A 20,927-nucleotide genomic window follows, 5' to 3' on the forward strand; every position below is an offset into this window, starting at 1 on the left:
GGCACTTAAGTATTTAAGTAAATAGAACTCTGGACCAGTAGTCAGGAAGACTCATCTTCCTAAGTTCAAATCTGGCCTCAGACACTAGCTGCCTGACCCTGGGCAAGTCACTTCACCTTCTTTGCCTCAGTTTCCTCATCTATAAAATGAACTGGAGAAGGAAATGGCAAACCTCTCCAGTATCTCTGCCACGAAAACCCCAAATGAAGTCAGAAGAGTCGAACAGACCTAAAATGGACTGAACAACTGAAATCCACAGAGAACTCAGAACATGGGGAAGATGGAGAAGTCGCCGAGGAAGTCCTCCCCGCAGGTTTTTAGAGCAGCTGGCTCACATCCAGGGCACACCTGCCCAGATTAAAATGTAATTGAGAAATAGATAACAAAGTAAATACGAAACACCACAAAACGTAGCTAACACTACATTTTATAACTATGTAACAGGCGGCCCTCAGAGATCCTTTCGGACGGTACGGCTGGACAGCACTGGCTGTCTTTCAGTGGACGCCGGGACAGGGACCGGCTTTCCCAACTCTGCCTCCAGGTCGCCTACGAGGGGCTGGCCCGGAACGAGCAGGGTGAGCCCAGTGACTCAGTTTCTCCACCCCAAGAACTGGGGCGTCCAGGAAGGTGCGTGTTGGGGGGGGCCGTGATCGGGCAGATCGCTGTCAGACTAGCCACCAGACCTTGTTTATTACACACAGAACCCCCTCCCCATTCCTCTGCCCCCCCCTCCCCCCCGCCGCTTCAGCCGGGAAGTTTCCCTCTGATCCCTTCTCCTATTCACCTGCAGAAGCCCATGTGGGCTCCGAGTTTGTGGGGGCCAGCCCGGAGGGGGCGGGGCCTGAGGCGTGCAGGGGCGGAGCCAGGGTGTGTTCTCCAGGGGCGGGGCCCTGGAGGCGGGGCTGGGGCTGCCCCTGCGCCCTCGGGCCCGGGTGGGTCCTGGCCCCTGGAGCAAACAGCTGCTCACGCTCCGGGGTTGGGGGTCGTGCCAGATCCCGATGTCCGCCCGGAAGAACCAGCGAGCGCCCCAGGAGGGTCTGAGAGGTAGGAGAGGTCATGGGGCTGGGGCTGGGGTTGGAGGGGTCCCAGGCAGGGCTTTCTTGGCTGGCAGCTCGCTTCGCCTGACCTCGAGCCCACCTTCCTGCTCTGGGCACTAGCCCCCAGTTGGCAGGGAGTGTGGTGTCCGCCCGCCCGTGGGTACACCTTTGGGTATTGCTGGAGCGTAGACTGTAGGGGGGAGGGCGGGGCCTGCAGCCGAAGGAGTGGGTCAGTTTGTCTGTCCACTGTTTGCCTGTCCGGCGTCGCTGTTGCTTGGGCTGAGACGTCCGAGAGCCAGACTCCCACTTTCACTCCCTCGGGGCTCCTGAGAGATTCATCTGAGTGGCCCCCAGACTTCTCTTCCCACCTCCTCAACTCCCAACTGCTGCTCTGGGGTGGGGGGGGTGGGGCAGAAGTGGGAGCTAAAAATAGCCTTTCTTCCCTGGGGTTGTCCTGAGCTGTAGTGGGAGGCACAGCCCCTTCAGGACTCATCCGTGGGGAGGTTTCCTCTCCTTCCCACCCCAGAGCCTCTGAGCCCCCTCCCCCCCAGATTTTTAAACCTTAGTTTACAGTTGTACAGTGTCTTGTGAAAACTTCCCTCTTCCCCCGCCCCCCCCAGACCTTCTTCTCTCCATTCTGTAAGAAAAGGTATTAAGAACTGAATGGGTGTGAGACCTTATGCTCCTCTGTGCTGAGATAAGGAGACAATCAGGAATTACAGCACCTCCAAATTTTAGATTTGGCCAGGACCATCTAGTCCTGCCCCTGCTAAAAAAGATTCTCCAATACGCCAGAGCCAGGAAGTGGTCATCCAGCCTCTATTTGAAGACCTCCAATGACGGAGGACCCATTGCCTCCGGAGGCAGCCCACTGTGTTTTTGGATAGCTCTTATTATTAGGTTTTTCCTCTTAACAAGCAAAAATGTGCCCTCTTTGCTACTTCCACACCTTGCTTCTAGGTCCTTCTAAGACCAAATTGAATCCCTTTTACCTCATGACATCCTTTCCTGTACGTGAAGTCAGCAGCTCTATGTCCCTTGAGTATCCTATTCTCCTGGCCAAGAATCCCCCGTCCTTTTAGCTTACCCTCTTGTAGAAAGGACTGAAAACCCTGCTCTCAGAAAGTTTACAATTTAATGGAGGGGGAAGGACAAGACCCAAATAGCTATGACCCCAGGGAGAATGAGATAAGTGCAAAGGAGGGATACAAACGAGGCAAAGTATTGTAAGAAGCTTGAGGAAAGAGAAATCACTTTCAGGTAGGAAAATCAGGGCAGTCTTCTTGTTCGAGAGGGCATCTGAGTTGGATCATGAAGGAAGAATTTCCACAAGTATGTAGACAGCAAGGATGGGAAATGGAGATAAAGGTACTACTCATTGATGGCATGAACCAAGAAGAGGGCAGGACAAGAACAGGAGACAAGAGTCATCTAATTTGGTTGGAAGGTAATGTGTGTGAAGGGTAGTAGTAGGAAATTAGCCTGAAAAAGTAGCCTGGAGACAGGTTGTGGAGGGAATGGCTGAGCTAAGGAGTTTGTTTTATCCTATAGGCAATGACAAGTTATGGACCATTTTTAAACACGGCGGTGACATGGCCCAGTTAGTGCATTAGGTTTTATGATGGTCCCTTTTCTCTTCTGTGCAGTCTTCTTTCACATGTGTGCAAAGCATGTGATCCCCCCCCCCCCAACATCTTGACAGGATGTGTTAAGGCTCACATCTGGATAGTATGTGTGACAGCCTTCTCTGACATCTGTGTGGAATTCTGTAAAAGGCTTTCATAGTCATTGATCCTTTAGGTCTTCACAAAAGTAACTATAGAGGTTATTACCCACCCCTAGGATGGGGAAACCAACCAAGGCCTAGAGAAGGGAAACCTTATCTTCACTGTCACACAGACAATGACAGAGCCATGGCTAGATCCTTTCCAGTTGATTGGACCAGATGACCTCCAAGATATCTTCTAGCTCTAAATTTATGGTCATTTTAACTCTGACCTTCAGGGCTTTGTAAAAGATCTCACAGCTTGCAGGTTTTGTGTACCAGCACTTTTTTTCAGTTCATTCATAGCACTTTTCTCTTCTCACCTTCTAAACATTCACTGGCAACTAACTCTCAGCTTTTAGGCAGTTGAACCTTCTGACTTTCCTGGTTCCTGAATACTGCTCAGCTCCCTGGACTCAGAAATCTGTCCCTTCTCCCTTAAGCCTCCAGCCTTCATTTCCCTTCCATTTCCCCAAGGTAATTTTGTGACCTAGTTTGTCTTCCCACACCCTCTCCCTTCTCTTTTCTGTCTTCCCACCATCCAGACCACATACATGATGGTGTATCCAAGGGTCGATCCACTCGTTTAAAGAGAATCAGCAGATTTAGAAATGATTCATAAGAGCAAGAAAATTAGAATGAGTAAAAGCCCTGTCAATGGCAGATTAGTCTAGATAGTGCCCTGATCTTTACAGTTCTCTAGGAGGAAACTGGCCCAAGATCCCAGCGTTCAGAGCTTTAGTCTCCCTGGAAGTCCACGAAAGGCATGAAGACTCCCCGGACACTTCTGGGCCGATTTAGGATTTGTCTCCATGCTGTGCTCTGGGTGGTGTTCATTGGCCCATTCTGTAATCCCATGCTCCTGGCCAATCAGTGATTACAGCACAATCATTGCATCCACTAAGTGCCTCCTTTTTTACCCAAGGGGGATGGGACAGGGAAGGATATAAAGAACTGTCACGTACAGGTAGTTTCCCCGCCCCCATCACCTCAAAAATAGACTATCCCTACTATTCTTTCTCCATCACCCCCCCCTTTCTGCTGGAGAGCACAGTTCAGAGTAGAAAAAAATCCACATGAGCTGTAGGGGTTAGGGAAAGCTTCCTGGAGAAGACAAAATGAATTGGACCTGGAGGGATTGCTAGGTTTGAATGGGGTGCTGGTGGTAGTGGGATGAGACTAGCTGGTGAGCAGTAATGACTATAGCCTCTTTGGTGGGGGGGGTGGGGGGGGGCGGAGAGGATGAGATGATTATGTAAATAAAAAGCAACACAGAAAAAAAAAAAATCAGGACTCTGATTAATGTGGTGACCAAGCTAGACTTCAGAGCGTTGATATGGAGCATGCCTCTCTTGCTTTGGCAAAGAGATGGTGAACTACAGGTGTGGAATGAGGCATTGTCCCATATGACAAGTGTGTTGGTTTTGCTTTACTGTCTTCTGTTACAAGGGGGCAAGGGAGGAGGGAGATGGAAGTGATGACCATTGGGAAGTGACTACCATTTTAAAAAAAGTCAATAAATCATTTAAGATATAAAAGAGAAAGGGTGAAGAAAATAGAGAAATGAAAAGTATGTTGAGACCAGTTGGCAGAGGACCTTGAATGGCAGATTTAAGTATTTGAAACTGATTCTACTGGCAGTGAAAAGTCATCAAAGGCTCTGAAGGTGAGGAATGTTCCAGTGATAGAAATGAAGAAAATTCATTGCTCCCCTAATGATGAGGTTCTGAGTCAAATGGAGTATTCTGGGTTAGTTACGTCTGCCTACTATTTGTGGAAAGAACTGAGAGCTGTTTGTAGTTGTTGTAGGACTTTGTGTGCTTAGGGTCGGGGAGGTCCGCTTTTGATCTGCTGCAGGGGGCTGGGGTGATGCTCAGAAGAGCTGGTTGTGGGAGCAGCAGTTATTTAGGCTTGAATTGCCCTGAGCCAGGATCATCACCTCAACTCTGCAACCTCCTCCACTTCATCTTCCTGGGAGCAGGAAGGTTGAAGGCTCTTGGGAAAGTGTCTAACAGTGATCCCAGGGAGAATCCGTCCCAGGCTCCCATGGCCTAGGTCCCAGAGGAGAGGTCATTCTGGAAGTAGGAAGGAGGTCTGCCTGAGCATCCATGTATGAATGTTTGCTTGTGTGTGTATGTATGTTATGTGTGTGTGTGTGTGTGTATGTCCAATATCTCCAGTTGTCCTTCAGGCTAGAGCAAGTTGAAAGTCATCGATGGTCCTGTGAAGGCTTGACAGTTTCCTGCTGGCAGCCCATGAGCTCCCCTCCTCTGCCTAATGAACTTTGACTCTTCCCTCTCTGAGCCATGAAGATAGGGTGGGTTTATCAGGCTTCTTTCTTCGCTTGAGCCCAGAGCCGGCAGCACTGTCAGAGTAGCTTAAGGCAGCCAGAACACCTATTGGTCAGCACCCAGGCTATAGCTGGAGTGTGCATAGACCCGTGTCAGGAACAGCCTCTCAGTTCTTGGTTTTTAATATTCCTGGATCTCATCCCTCAGTAATGCAGAAATAGAGGCTTGGTGGTCACTGGTGCACAGCTGGGGTTTGTGACCTTTTTGTGTGTGTCTCAGACCCCTTTGGCAGTCTGATGAAGCTTACAGACCTCTTCTAAGAGTGTATTTTTTAACAATTCATAATTTATGGAAATGCTTAATTTCAGATAGAGGTTAGTAAAAATAAAGACGTGAGTTTTTTCCATTCACGGTCATAGATTCCCCTGAAATCTATCCAAATCTACAGGGTACCTGGGAGTAAAGCAAGTTTGCTGGCTATACAGTGTCTGAGAGGGAGGAGGGTCAGGCAAAGTTTTTAGTCCTGAATATCCCTAAGGAAGTCAAGTGTGAATTGGAGGACTCAGTCAAGGTGCTTAATTTCTCAGAAAGGGGCAGTTTTGATGTATTTAGCAGACTTTACATGGAGGGGAGAGTGGAAGCAGGGAAGGATGGGGAGGGAAGAAGCTGTTTGGGTCTAGAACTGTGTCTTTATATCTGGCTTTTAGTAGCTAAGTGAAGCAGTATTTAGACCACTGGATCTGGAGATATTTGAACCTGAGTTCAAATCCAGCTTCAGACACTGTGTGACTCTAAGTTAATTAACCTCTGTCTACCTCAGTTTTCTCTTCTGTAAAATAGAGATAATAGCAACTACCTTCCTGGGTTGTGAAGATAAAATGAAATATTTATAAAGCACTTTCCAAACCTTAAAGCTTTATATCAATGCTATTATATGCACACTGGTCTTTCCATCTGTGATGTGAATAGGAAGTCTCTGGCCTCTAAGAAGAATGTGATGGAAAGGCCCTGTAATATAGAGAAGTATCTGCTCTTTCAATTCCTTTCTGGAGGTGGTCTGGACTCTGTGACCTTGATTATGGCCTCATGTTTAAGAAAGTGATTCATATATGACAGTTCCTAAATGTATATACTCAGACCCTGGGGACAGGAGGTGTGGGAGGAAGGGGGGAAACTGTGTATTTCAGGGTGGACGTGCTCTCCCTCTGGTATCTCCTGGTCATGCCTTTCACTACCACCACAACCAGATTCTTGGAATCTCCGAAGCTGGTCTTGGGACAGGCATTGGCCTTGGCCTGGTTAGAAACAGACACACATGATGTCCATCATGAACAGAAGACCCAATCAGAGACTTAGCCCAGTAATCTAGGGCTCAATGTAGAACATACAGATTTGTAGGGTATTCATTTATATACAGAGGTTCCCAAACTTATTTGGCCTACTGCTCCCTTTTCAAAAAAAATTACTAAAAACAATGCCCCCCTAGAAATCTACTTTTTTTTTAACCCTTTAACTTTTTTGTTTTGTTTTTAAATTTGTGTCACCTGAGGCTACTATTTCCCCCCTGAATTGGCCCAGTGTCCCCCAGGGGGCGGTATTGGGAACCTATGGAAGGATACTTAGAAACCGTAGGATGTGCATGACAATCACTTCATAAAGTGCTAGTAATGGGGAAGCATAAATAGAGAAAGGATAGGAGGAAATTTGGGGGTAGAGTCCTGTCATCAGCTGGGTAGGGATAGGCAGGGTAAATATAAAGCTGTCATATGTTCATAGAGTTAGAACTGATCGTAGTCCAACGTCCTCCTTTTACAGATCAGGAAGCTGGGGCTCAGGATCACAGTGGCACAGCCCAGATTCAAACTCAGGTTCTCTGACCCAGATTTCATATCTAGGAAGACTTCTTGGAGATGATCTTTAGCATCTGTTTCAGTGAGGAGACAAAGATGGCCTGGGAAAGAAGATGGATTATGGAGTCTGGGTTGAGCTCCAGTCTAAGTCTGAGGGTGGGGATGAGGCACGATGGTGCTGAAGGGCCTCAGAGGGGTATCCCACAGTAGCCCTTGAGCTATGAAGACAGATCAAGATAGGAATCATGAATTAACCCACGTGGAGTCCACCTCAGTGATCAACTGGTCATGCAGGGACAGAGCTCACACTTCATGAGCCTGTGCCTGGGCAAGAGGGCAGAGTCCAGGCTCCTCTTGGCATCTGGACTGGCCCTTCCCACCACACCCCATGGCCTTTTCCCTTGCTCTGCCCCTCCCTTGCCCTCCTCCGGACAGTCTCCTGAGTCGGAAGCAGCTTAAACTATCCTGACCTAGCCTCACTGCATTCCTGATCCTTGGGACCCCACGAGTTAGTTCCTTAGTTCTCTGCACGATCGTAAACACTAAACTAATCCAAGTTCTTTTCCAAGAGAAGTCATCTTCCGTAGTGATCCAGCGGTGACCATCCCTGACCACCTACACCCTCCTCCAGAACCCCAAAGAGGCATTAGACACCTTAACCACCCCCTTCTCCATTTTCTGCTGGAGAAGTTGAGTGGGAAACGATCTTGTCCGGATTCTCGGGGCTTCTCCCTTGGGGATCTTTGGGAGGGAATCAAGGGTAGGGGTTGGCCCTGGGGCTGGAGGGTGGCAAGGCTCTGTGTGCTGGGGGCGGAGAGCCTGGCACCAAGAGAAGGGGCAGGGACACCTGTGTAAGTAGAGGCAGAGGGCAAAGGAGGAGGGAGGTGCCCCGATGCCCGGGGAGCTCTGGGGGACGTGGTGGCCTCTGAAGTTCGCTCCGTGGCTGGCTCAGCCCGGTACCAGCAGCGGAAGGATCCGGGATCTTCAGGCCCGCCCTTCTGCCCGCCCTCTCCCAGCCCAGGGGGCGGGTCCTCTGGCGCTGGGCGGGGAGGCAGGAGGGGGCGGTGGCCTAGGGGGCGGGGCCTAGGGGCGGGGCGGCAGGAGGGGCGGGGCCTCGGGCTCCGCCTTCGGCGCGGCTCCGTCTCGGGCCGGCGGCGGAGGAGGAGGAGGTGGCCCCCAGCCCTGAGGCCAGCCTGCCCGCTAGCTGTTCCCGGCCGTGCTGCGCCCGCCGAAGCTGCGGCCCTTCCCCATGGCCTCCCCCCGGGAGCTCACGCAGAACCCCCTGAAGAAGATCTGGATGCCGTATAGCAACGGGCGGCCGGCGCAGCACGCGTGTCCGCGCGGAGGTGAGGGGTAGGCTGCCGCTCGCGTGCCCGTGGGGGGGAGGGCAATACCTGCGTCCTCGGAGAGAGGAGGGGGCGCGCGGGTCCGCGGGCAGCGCGCATGTCCGCAGTGCGGGGCGTGGGTGCACCTGGAGGGATGTAAGGGGGCGGGGGGGCACAGGTGAGGTGCGCTCTGGCCGGTGCACCTTTCACCTGTTACTGAGGGGAGGGTGGCCGCGAGGTCAGAGACCCGGGGCCGAGTGAAGGGGGCATGGGGGGGTCAGAAAGAGCCGCTGGACCCTTGGAATATGGAGGGGGTGAAGGCAGCCCCAGGCGGGGGTGCGGTCCGGGGGACAAGCCCTGAGTTCTGAGCCCCGTGCAGCCTCGAACTCGTCGCTGGGCTTCTTTGGGCCTCAGTTTCCCCAAAGGGATTTCTAAGCCTTTTTCAGTTCCGACGTTGTCTGGTTGCCCGGCGTGAGCGGAGTCAGAAGCCTCCATCAGCCAGGGTGGCTGAGGCTCCTTCCAGATGTGGAGCTATTGAATGGTCTGCGAAGCTGCCTCTGCCCCCTCCCAGGATGGCCAGCCTTGGCAGGACAGGATTTCAGAGCCAGGCTTACTGCACTTTGACCTTTGGATGTGCCAGTCTGTGTGCTTGTGAGGGAGCTACCTAGTCTGAATGTACTTGTGTGTCTGAGCTTCCATTGAATTTCCAGTCTCTAACGTATGTGTTCTGAGGTTGTATTTGTATGGACATCTTCTTCCCACCCTCTGGATATGTGTGAGCTTGAAGCCATTAACCTTGAGTTAGGGCAGCCTAACCTAAGCTGGTCCTTGGCAGAGGGTCCTAAGAAGAGGGTCCAGGATTCATGGTTCAGAAGAGGAAGGCCATGTACCGGCTGGTTTGGAGCCTAGCTGTTCTTTTTCTTTTTTGTTTTCAGTGTTCTACGATCACTTCTGTGTTATCTTAGAATTTTCCCCTACCTCCTCACTCCCTCCCTGAGAGGGCATACAGTTTTATATAAGTTCTATATATACATTCCTATTAAATACATTTTCACCTTAGTCATGTTGCATAGAAGAATTAAAATGAATGGGAAAAATCATAAAACAAACGAAAACATAATACAAAAGAAAATGATCTGCTTCATTCTGCGATCGAGGTCCGTAGTTCTTTCCCTTAGGTAAGCAAAGGTATTTTGCCTTAAGAGACCATTGGGAATTATTTAAGTCCTTGCATTTCAGTGAAGTATTAAATCTGCCAGAAAAATTCCTCTCACACTGTGGCTGTTGCTGTGTACAAAGGTCTCCTGGTTCTGCTCATTTCACTCTAGGCAAGGTTGACTAGGGCCCTTGAGCAATTTGACAAGTCCTTGGTGGCTAGCGAAGGCCCTATGCCCTTCATTGGTTGGTCAACAATGGGTCTAGGAGGGACACTGTGTGAGAAGCAAAGGACCAGAGGGGGAGGGGGCATAATAAGTGTCCTCTCAATTCCCTCTACCTTTTATGATAGGATTTCACTTCCCCTCCCCGACAATCCTTGTAAATTTGTCCTACCTCTTACTTGCCTCTCTACGTCATCCTCTGGTCTGGCCGGTTGTGGAACCCTCACCTCTGAAACTGAATCTTTCAACCCTGAGGTGCTAGATTAAGGGAACAGTCACGCTTGGATGGCTCTTCCATTTGATTTGTGGGCCCTATCACTGCACCCCAGGCCTCAAGTTGGCCACCCCAGTCTAGGTTCAGCACCCGAGAATAGGGAAAGACCTTTACCCCATCACAGTGAGTCTCAGCTATCATGTACTTCCCTCCCCCAACCTCAAGTAATACAGTTTTGCAACTAAAGGCTCTCATGGTGCCAAAGTTGGATTTTTTCTGACTCACATTCCTAAAATCTGCTACATTTCTCCTATCAGATATGCTAGCAGAAAAACTTGGGAACTTGGATTTCTGTTATGAGATTAGCTTTCCAAGCTAGCTCTGTCTTTATACTCAGTGGGGGTTGGAAACCATACTATCTATTTATATACAATACATGTGCCTGCATCCTTTTGGCAGAATTTCTTTTCTGTTTCCAGGGAAACCATCCACATTTCTCTGTTTGAATTCACACTTGAAAATAAGTTTCTGCCTCTCCTTTAGGATTTTTCACCCTTTATTGGTTCTACAAATATTTAATCTCTTGTGTACTGGGAAGAGGGGGAGGGGAGGAAGTTGAGAGGGAGATAAGACAGATTCCCTGCTCTGGGAGAAGATCATCCTCTGGGGTTGCAGAGGGAGGATAAAATAGGGACATAGAGCAAAGCAAGTTGTGTTAAACACCGTGAGTGGTTATAGACACTGAATTGAGGAAGCTCACAGGGAGAGACTGCTTTTAGATGATAAGATCAGGGAATAATTCATAGAGAAAGTGACATTTGATCTGGACCTCCTGGCCAACTGGAATATAAAAGGGAATTTTATTCAGTGAACTATGGGGAGCAACTGAAAAGTTTTTGAGCATGGGAATGGTCAGATGTTACATTAGGAAGCTATATGAAGCATAGATTCTAAGGGAGAACCTACAAGTACAGGGAGATTAGGTTAGGAGGCTGCTTTAATAGGCCATTTTTGACATGTGTGGACCTAAGCTAGTGTGGTAGCTATGGGAATAGGTCAGTGGGGGAGAGGTTATTGTGCAGATACCTTCAATAGGACTTTGAACTTGATTGGATATGAGAGATGAGAGGAGGAAAAATCAAAGATGATTTCAGAGTTTAAAGCCTAGTGTTGGCATTAGTTGGCAGTAACAGAAACAATTAAAATGATTTGCAAACTACTCCCTAAGAAATAAGTGGTCAAAATATACTAACAGCTAGTTTTCAAAAGGAAAAACTCAAACTGTCAGCTAGTATTTGGGAGGGAAAAAGGAAATTGCTAGTAATCAGGGAAATACAAATTAATGCAATTTTGAAATGCAGTGATGAAGTACAATTAAGATACTCACCTTACATCACCAAACTGGTGAATATGATAAAGAATAACATTCATTCTGGTAGCTGAAAGTGAGTTAATTTACTGCTGGCAGAGCTATGAAATCTTGTTTTGAAAATATTGTGAAATAATCTGGAATGTTGGTGAAATACTGTTTTGGAAAGAAATATGTATGTATACCATAAAAGTTACAAAACATGCTTTTGCCCCAGCAATCCCACTTTTAGGATTTTAATTGTAGGGGGTTTACTGACAGGGAAGAAAAGAACCATATGAAAATATTCACAGCTGCACTATTTGTATTAGTAAAGAATCGAAAGTAAACTCTGTGCCCCTCAGTGGGGGGTGGCAGAGTAAGTTGTGTGACATAGAATACTGACCTGTAAGAAATGAGGACTGGAGTAAGGAACACAAAGAAGTGGAGGAACACTTGGCTTCCAGGATGGAAGGATGAGCCAGAAGAATATACACACTGACTATAACTGCGTCAATAAGGGCATCATTAAGATTCAGAAGAGAAATACTCCAAAGGCTCTGATCTCATTGATATGGCTTATCCCTCTTGTAGCACAAGTCACCATCTAGCTCATCTGTCTCATCCAGTGCTGTTCTTAGAGCACTATGAGCAACTGGAAATTTACCCAAGGAAATTTTGTCTGGTTTGGGGAATTTATTTTTTTTAATTAATTTGTTTTCAATTTTCAGTAATCACTACCATAAGTTTTAGATTTTATCCTCCTCCTCCCTCCCTGAAACGGCATGCAGTTTTATATGGGTTCTACACATCCATTCTTATTAAACATATTTTCACATTACTCATGTTGCATAGAAGAATTTTAAAATGAACCGGAGAAACCATGAGAAAAAAAAACAAAACATAATGCAGGAGAAAATAGTCTGTGTTCTCACTCCAGAGTTCTTTCTCTGGATGTGGATGGCATTTTGCCTCAAGAGTCCTTTGGGAATGTTTTAGGTCCTTGCATTGCTGTGAAGGGCTAAGTTTATCTATCTATCTATCTATCTCGATAGACTTAGAAACAATCCTCCCACACTGTGGCTGTTACTATGTACAGTGTTCTCCTGGTTCTGCTCATTTCACTCAGCATCAGTTCATATAAGTCTTTCCAGATTTTTCTGAAGTTCACCTGTTCATTATTTCTTATGGCACAGTAGTATTCCATTACATTCATGTACCACAACTTGTTCAGCCATTCCCCAGTTGATGGGCATTCCCTCGATTTCCATTTCTTGGCCACCACAAAGAGAGCTGCTATAAATATTTTTGTACATGTGAGAGCTTTTCCCGTTTTTAGGATCTCTTTGGAATACAGCCCTAGAAGTGATATTGCTGGATCAAAGGGTAAGCACATTTTGTAGCCCTTTGAGCATAGTTCCAAATTGCTGTCCAGAATGGTTGGATCAGCCCATAGCTCCACCAACAATGAAGTAGTGTTGGGAGTTTATTTTTTATTAGAAACTTAATCTTAAACATCACTTCAAAGAACCTTATGTAATAGTGATTTGCATTTAAATGAATTAGACTTGGATCTAGAAGGGACATTAGAGGACAGTTAGTTCAACTACTTCATTTTGCATAGGAAGAAACTGAGGCCCATAGAGGTTAAGAAACTTCAATTGAGATGTAGCGTTACAAGAAAAGTTAAGCTAGGAAGTAATCATCTATCTTACTTTTTGCGGATAAAGATGGGCAGGCTTTCTATTCATAACCTTGTGGGTTTCTGTCTCCCCTTATTGGCCAGTATAGTGGGATCTATGTTGCCAAAACAAAAATTACCAATAAAACATTTTATATATAAAGTCTAAGGGAGGAATTTTACATATAAAATCTGAGGGAAGACGGGGGAGTGGGATGAATTTTGCTTTAAACAAGTGGAGTTTTCAGTGCCGGTAGACTCTCCAGGTGGGAGTTGGATTTGTGGCTCTGGAACTCAGAAGAGAGGTCAGTGCTAGAAAAAGAAAAATGGGGAGCATCTGCATAAAGGTGATAGTTGAAGCCATTGAAGTGAATGCAGTATTCTAGGGAAGGAAGGGAGGGGCAAGGATAGAGTTTTGCAGGAGGGAGTGATGGTCATATTTAGGAGGCAAGATCAGGAAAAAAGATGCAAAGAAAGGTTTCTGTAAAGAATACTCAGGGAAGTAGGAGGAGAACCAAAGGAGATTAGTGTCTTCCAAGAGAAGACAGAAAGTGGAGGAAGGAGCCAGTCAATGTTGTCAGATTTGAGACTTGGAAGAAGATAAAGACTGTTTAGATAAAGCTGTTTAGGCTTGGATGTCAGGTCATTTGTGACCTTGGAGTGGACAGTTTTCTTAGACTGGTGGGATTTAAGCCCAATTACAGGAAGCTGAAGAGTAGAAGTGGGAAACAGCAAAAGTGTTAGTATTTTTTCTCTGGATATTTTAGCAAAAGGAACAAACCAGTCTTTCTCCTGGCTTCCTTGTCTCTTAGAAAAATGAATTAAGAAACTAAATGTATAAAGCATTGTGCTAAACAGTGAGGATACCAAACCAAAAATGAAACTTCTCTCAAGGAACTTTCTTTCTGTTTGAGGAAAAAAAATGTGTCTCCAGATAAGAAAATAGGATAGGAAATAGATACAGAACAGCCTCCTTCTTAGAGGGTTGGAGGGATTGGGGAGGAAGATCACTGCCTACTGGGGGAGATAAGGAAAGACCTTGTAGAAAAGCTGGCATTAAAGCTCAGCCTTGTAGGACACTAGATGTACCAGAAAGGAAAGGCGTGGAGGGAGGACATTTCAGGCAGCAGGGACAGGTAGGATTCACAATGTTGTTTCCAGAGTATTAAGAAGTAGACTGGTTTGTCTGCAACACAGTGAGTAATGTGAAACCAGTCTGGAAAGTGTTGCAGCAAGATTGTGAAGGATGTTAAATGTCATAAGGAGTCTGTTTCTTAATCCTAAAAGGAATGGGGAGCCACTGAAGCTTCTTGAGCAAAGGAGTGACATGGTCGCACAAAAATGGAGGAATCCCTCCTTAGCAAGGAGAGATTTCAGTCTTATCTGTGTGTCTGTGGTTCTTTGTATGTGACAGGAGTCCCAGAATGAGTGCAGGCAAGGGAGAAGATAGATGATCACAGCCCCATCATCTTCCTCCCTCCAGCACTGGCACTTACGGTGTTAAGAATAGGTTCCTTCACATGCTCATTCACACTTCTGACCCACGACATTCATTCTTGGTCCTCCAGTCCTTAGAGATCATTAGTTCAATCCATTCAGTGAATTGACTTGCAGGGTGCCAGTTTTCTTTCTTTACGCTCTCTCTGAAGAAAAGGCACACATTTATCGGTTTCCCATTTTGTCAGGTTAGCCACTCTGATAGGTATGATCTGGTACCTCAGAGTTGTTTTAATTTACATTTCTCTGATCAGTAGTGATTTAGAGCAGTTTGTCATATGACTATAGATGACGTTAATTTCTTCTTCTGAAACTGCCTGTTCGTATCCTTTGACCATTTATCAGTTGGGGAATCAGTCCTGTGTTTTTGCTACATATACCAAGATGCTACATATACCATGATTTCCTGGCTACACATCGAATATTTCTAAGTGAACAGTCATATCATAAGCTTTCAGCCCTCAGAAAGCTATTATAGGAGAAGAGTGGATAAGGGTGAAGTTAAAAATATTTTCCTTAGGATTCCAAGGATTTGTGGAACTCAGGATAAAAATAAATGTGTTTGCCTTCTTTGTCCCATCTTTCCTTTGTCAGGTCTCATTTTTCTAGTTCCTTTCGAGTGAGAAACACAAATTGTAGCTTCATAGAGATGTAGTTAGAAGACAGCAGTTTATGCACAAAAAGGCCCCCAGCAGGTCAGTGGATTGTAGGCTCAGTATGAGTCTGAAGTGGAAATGGCAGCAGCAGCATCAACAAACACAACTGTCTACGTGCGTACAGAGAGGCTCATTCCCATAACACCATTCTCAGCAGTCTAAACTGCAGAGGAAGTGAATTAAGATGGCTCCCTGGGAGATAGAAGATCGGGAGTGCAGTGGAGAAGACCTCAGAGCTTTCTATCCCTGCAGGATTGTCCAACGTCGCAGACTTTTGGGCATGGGCAGCTTTCCGCAGTAATTTCCTTTTTTTCCCCTTAATATCTTTCATGCTTTTAAAAAAAATTTAATTTTTTTTGTTACATTTTAAGTGCTGAACTCCCTTCCTTCCTTAATTCCTCCCTCCCCACCATGCAATAGGGATGGCACCCATTTGACAGATGTGTAAAACCATACAACGCATACTTTTGTTCATCAGTTCTTTCTCTGGAGGTGGATAGCATCTTCATAATCCTTTGTAGTTGATTTGAATATTTATAACACTCAAGAATAAGCTTAGTCATTCACAATTATTCTTTAAACAGTATTGCTGTTACCATATCCTTCATTCTCTTGGTTATTTCCTTTTTTTTTTTTTTTTTGACAGATGGAGAGTGAAAAACAGATTCCCATAAAATCTCAATGTTCTCCCATCATTGGTGATGGCGTGATGGGACTTGTTTGGGGGGAAGGTGTCAGTATCCACATTATGTCTTCTCTCCAGTGGTATGTTTGACAAAGATTTCAAAACTGAGGAAAAAGTGGGATAGTAAAATCTAGTGCACTGGAAAGAATTTGGATTGGAGTGAGAGCACCTGTATTCTAGACCTCGCTGGTGCACTAGGCAAATCTCTTTCAATGCATGGTGTTCACTTTCCTCGTCTGTTTAAAAAAAGAAAACAAATCGGTCTAATTGGATTGCTGTCGTTTGATGATTCTAGTATCACATGAAAAAAAATCTCATTTGCTTTATGGAACATCCCTTTAGACCTTTTCTTCTTATTTTCCGACCATTTGTCTCCCTTTATAATCTTTGACCTTTTGAAACTTCCTTGTTTACTTTCTGGCTGCAGTGATGATTTGGAGGGTCACAGATTCCTCAGGGTTGGTGGCCTTGTTGTTGCAGTGAACACTGAAAGAGATTTGCAGTATGAAGGTCAGTTCTGAGCTTTGTGTGGCTGGGGGAGGGGCTAATTTTCTTCCTTTTCTTGTGAGAAAATCATAGGGATCACAGATCTAAAAATGGAAAAAAATCTTAGAGATCATCTAATTTAATCTCCTAATTTTTCAGATGAGGAAAGGGGCCCAGGGAAGTTGAGTGACTTGTCTAAGATCATTAAATCCAAGCTCTAAATGAGTTTCTTCTGTCATTGGCTGTTAGGAAGCCCTGAGCTGAAGGCAAGGTGTAATCCCAGTCTGAGGAAATGAACATTAATGTTGCTGACTCTTTCTCAAAGTGATTGAATTCTATTCCTAAGTTATCACAAGTAGTTTTAAAGATGCATTTTGTTATTAATAACAAAATTTACGGAAGGTAGCTGGTGGCAGAATGGTTAGAGTGCTGGACCTGGAGTCAGAAAGAATTGAGTTCAAATCCGCCCTTAGATGTTTACTAGGTTTGTGGCCCTGGGCAAGTTGGTTAACCTGTTTGCCTCAGTTTCTTCAAACTGTAAAATTGAGATAATAGCACCCACTTTTCAGATGTGAGGATCAAATGACATAATTTTTGTAAAAAAAAAGAAAAACAACAACAACACTTAGCACAGTGCCTGGCACATAGTGGGGACTATATAAATAATTATTTCCTTCTCTTCCCCTTTCATAAGCTCTCCTGTCTTCTAAAGTACTTTGACATTTTTTTCCTCCATTCATCCTCAAAACTTACCTATGAGGTAGGTAGTACAAATGTTATCTCCATTTTACAGATTAACAAACTGAGGCTCAGTGACTCCTGTAGATTATGAGCTCCTCAGTGACATACACTTGTCTTTGCCTTCCTTTGTAACAAAGGGCTTGGCACTTGGTAGAAGCTTAATGAATGCTTATTGATTGACTCACTGACTCACTAAGGCCCTGCCTCAGGCCTTTGCACTTTCCCTTGTCCCGTCCTGCTCTGGCATCTCCCGTCATTCCTGTACCCTTTCCTGGTACATTCAGAGAATCTTCATCCATAGGGGAGCCACTTAATTTCCGTGATTCCCTTTGAAGCGAGGCAGGGGAGAGTGTCCCATTCAGCCTTTATGAACTATGTCCAACTTACTTGTAAGACTCTGTCTTTTTGGTCTAGTCTAAGCAGGTCCTCAGAAACAGACTTCCTAGGACCCGGGAGCATAAGAGCTTCATGGCCTGGCCCATGGTGCTCAGAGATGGAGTACAGAAGCCGGAGATTAGTGACTTAATGGCTGAGCAAAATACTGTAGAATGGCTTGTTATTGTGTTCGTCCTGCGTTTTCGAAGACCATGACGGCAGAGAAATGAGGGCATCCAAGAATGAGTATAGGACTTCATGGTTCCTTAGCTGCTGGGAATGTGAGTAGCAACATAGGGTAGTGGCTAGAGAGGCGGCTTTGGAAGATCTGGGCTCAAGTCTTACCTCTGACATATGCTGTGCATGTGGCACAGTGCCTGTCACATAGGACAGAAGTACTAAAGGTTTGTTGACCAACTTTCCCTAAATAAAAAAACCATTAAATGTCTCAATGCCCCCAGGCAACTCTTAAGTTGCCGGGCGAGTTTCCTTATCTGCAATGACTGAACTCCTGTCTGATCTAAACACAGGAAGTATAAGCAAAACAAAATGCTACAGGTACATGACACTCTTTAGGCTTAGAGATTTTCAACTTGGTGCCTTTTGTGGCAACAGAAATGTCAGAATATTACTAGGCAGACTCTGTCCTGCTTCTGTCAGTGTGTGCTCACACGCTGCCTAAGTGTTTTGGGGGATGACAGGCTCCTGGTTTGTGTGCTCCTTGGCCCCACCCCCACCCCTTGGGCCCATCTCCTGGCAGCCGTGTCTGAGGAACAGTTGGTACCCTGAAGGGGTACCAACTATCTCTTCAGGATAGACATGAAATCATTCTGGTGGGTGTGAAATGGACAGACTTTTACCATTATTGGGAGTACCTCAGGAGGCCATCTCTCTGGAAAACAAAATGTTAAAGGAAGGCATAAGACTGTTTCTCATAGAGAAAAGCTCATGGGGTTTGACTTTCCCTGCTGCTAGGTTTAGAAAAATAACTGGCTGTTGGGAAATTCAGATGCATGGGGTCAGACTTTTGTTTCAAAATCGCTCCAGGATTGTAGAACAAAGGGTAGACATCTTGGGTGGAACGTGGGTTTTGAAGTTGGAGGCCCTTGATTTATGTCTCCAGCATGCTACTACTGAATAACCCAGAGCAAGTCACTTAAAGTCTCTGGGTCTCACTTTCCCCATCTGTAAAATGCAAAGGTTGGGTTATGTAATAGTGGCATGAACGTGATAGGACCTTCAAGTCTGTACTTCCTAGTGGAAAGGGATATAGGCCTGGCCAGAACTGGAGTGGTGGGGATGGATCTCTGCAGGCTGAACCGTGCTCCTAGGGTCAAAGATTTATGGGTACCAGGTGGATTGGGAGTTGGAAGTCAGCTAGATCAACACCCTCTTTGTACCAATGAGGAACCAAGACCCAAAGAGATTAAATGATTTGCCTCTCGTCAAGTAGGTAGTTAAGTAGCTGTGCTGAGATTTGAACTGTGGAGGTCATTTGATTTCAAATTCAATGCCTTTCCCACTGTGCTTGAGAATTAGTCCTAGCCCTTCCAAACTTTCCAAGGAGCTAAACCTCTCTCCCTTTCTTTCTTTTTGAAAAAAATCTATTTTAAACTTAAATACAAAATGAGAAACACACTAGAACATAAGACAGGATTCAATATAAATCAATAAATTTCCATTTCAAGAAAGCCTATGTAATAAATACTGGGCATTGTTCCCAGAGCTCCTCAGCTCTTCATGCTTCCTTCTAGGTAGTCTTTTGTTCTCTGCTGTGCACTTTTTTTCTCCTTTCCCCTCCCCCAAGAGATGGCTGCAGTTAAAACATGAATATCTCTCTACATCTACATAGACATCTGTAAACATACACACATATATATATACATACATACATGTAAGACCTTACTATGCATATTTCTCTGTTAGTTCTTTCTCTGGAGGTGGATAGCATCTTTCTCCATAGGTCTAAGTCTTTCCATGTTTTTCTAAATCAACTAGCTCATCTTTTCTTATATCTTGAGAGGGGAGTGATCGGGTAATGGACCTGGACCTCTAAAAGGAAAAGACCATGTCTTTGAAAGCAATCCAGTCCCTGAATTTTCCCATACATTTCTGTAGCCCAGATCACTGTCTGCCCAAGGCACCTGGCCCACCCCAGCCTTAATACTCCTTTCACAGTCACTCTTGACCCACCCCAGACTACTTGAATACACCTGAACTCCTTAACCCCACCTAGATCATCTAATTAGCCTACTTGACATACCTTTCACTGTGGCACCTGGCCCACCCCAGACTACTTACCACTCCTTAATCCCATCCAGAGCCTTTCACTGTCCCTATTGTATAGAAGCATCTGCCTCTCACTAATAAATTACAGGTCTCTGTTGGCATTACAGTGAAATTTACCCTTCGACCAGAAGGTTTGAGTTCCTGAATTCATTCCAGACCAGTACCCTTATATACCACAACTTGTTTAGCCATTCCCCGATTGAAGGGCATCTATCATTTTAGCCAATCTGATAAGTGTAAGATGATATCTCAGAGTTGTTTTAATTTGCATTTTTCTAATCAATAATTTAGTTGTGTCAATGATTTAGCGCATTTTAATACCACTAAGTATAGTTTTGATTTCTTTTTAGAAAAACTTCCTGTTTACTCTCTCCCTTTCCAGCTCCCTCTCATTCCCATCCCAGCCCATGGAAGAATTTGATAGGTCAGGTCATAGTGGTTAAGTACGTGCAGTTTCTGGGTTGGGTTTGAGACCTTTTAGAGGAAAGAAATAAACACTACCTACAGGGCTTCAGTGGGGACCCGGACACGTATCCATTTTAGCTAGGGCGGGATCCAGCTGACACACCACAGTCCCTTAAGTCATTTTTCATGCTTAATTTGTGCCCTAACTGATAGACCAAGTTTAAAACTTTCCACGAAAAAGAGTAGGGCAGATGGACCAGTTCTCATCAACTGGTCGTAGAGAAATAAACTCATCCATTCCAAAGTGACATTCTTTCTAATAAGCAAAGAATTTAATATTTGTAAAAAAAAAAAAACCAAAAAAAACAGCCATGCAAAATAATAACTATTTAATATTAGGAGTGGATTTTCAAAAAGCCTTGCCTAGAAGACATTTTCTCATTTAAAAATCTTAAAACATACTTTATCTGCTTGAGCTTAAGTAAAATCGCAGACAAAAACATTTCAATCCTATTCTTAATCAATGGGAAAATTAAGGTTCCACAATACTTATCAGACTAGTAAAAATGACAAGAGGACAATGGAAGAAAAAGGAAAATATCTATTACAAATATATGTCTGTTGTAACTCTTCTTTTCATTGTGGCAAAGAATTAGAAACTGAGAAGTGTTACACTTATTAAAGGGAGAATAGCTAGCCAAATTACGGTTCATTAATGGGAAGAAATGGTGAAGGGGATGGTTTCAGAAAAGCCTGGAAAGGCCTGTATGAGTTGATGCAAAGTGAAGTGGGCAGAACCAGAGAACAATTCCTATAATAAAAATAATATTGAAAAGATAAGCAACTTTGAAAGACTTAGAAACTCTGATCAGCACAACGACCACTAGACCATTTCCAGAG

At 45.2% G+C, this 20,927-nt stretch overlaps 1 protein-coding gene across 10 annotated transcripts in view; it reads left to right on the plus strand.

The window, feature by feature from the left end:
• The first annotated feature begins 888 nt into the window (after positions 1 to 888).
• Positions 889 to 20,927, plus strand: part of PFKFB4 (6-phosphofructo-2-kinase/fructose-2,6-biphosphatase 4) — a 73,184-nt gene continuing 53,145 nt past the window's right edge. For 5 of the 10 annotated variants that reach the window (XM_072654496.1, XM_072654456.1, XM_072654447.1 and 2 more), the window contains exon 1: positions 8,074 to 8,292. In XM_072654496.1, coding sequence (XP_072510597.1) covers positions 8,196 to 8,292 — 97 coding nt within the window. In that variant the 5' untranslated portion in view covers positions 8,074 to 8,195. Of the gene's footprint in view, positions 1,048 to 8,049; positions 8,300 to 20,927 lie in introns of those variants that run through there. The other 5 variants (XM_072654463.1, XM_072654515.1, XM_072654471.1 and 2 more) reach the window with 4 other exon arrangements.

Source organism: Notamacropus eugenii, chromosome 1, assembly GCF_028372415.1.
Source record: "Notamacropus eugenii isolate mMacEug1 chromosome 1, mMacEug1.pri_v2, whole genome shotgun sequence".
NCBI lineage: Eukaryota > Metazoa > Chordata > Mammalia > Diprotodontia > Macropodidae > Notamacropus > Notamacropus eugenii.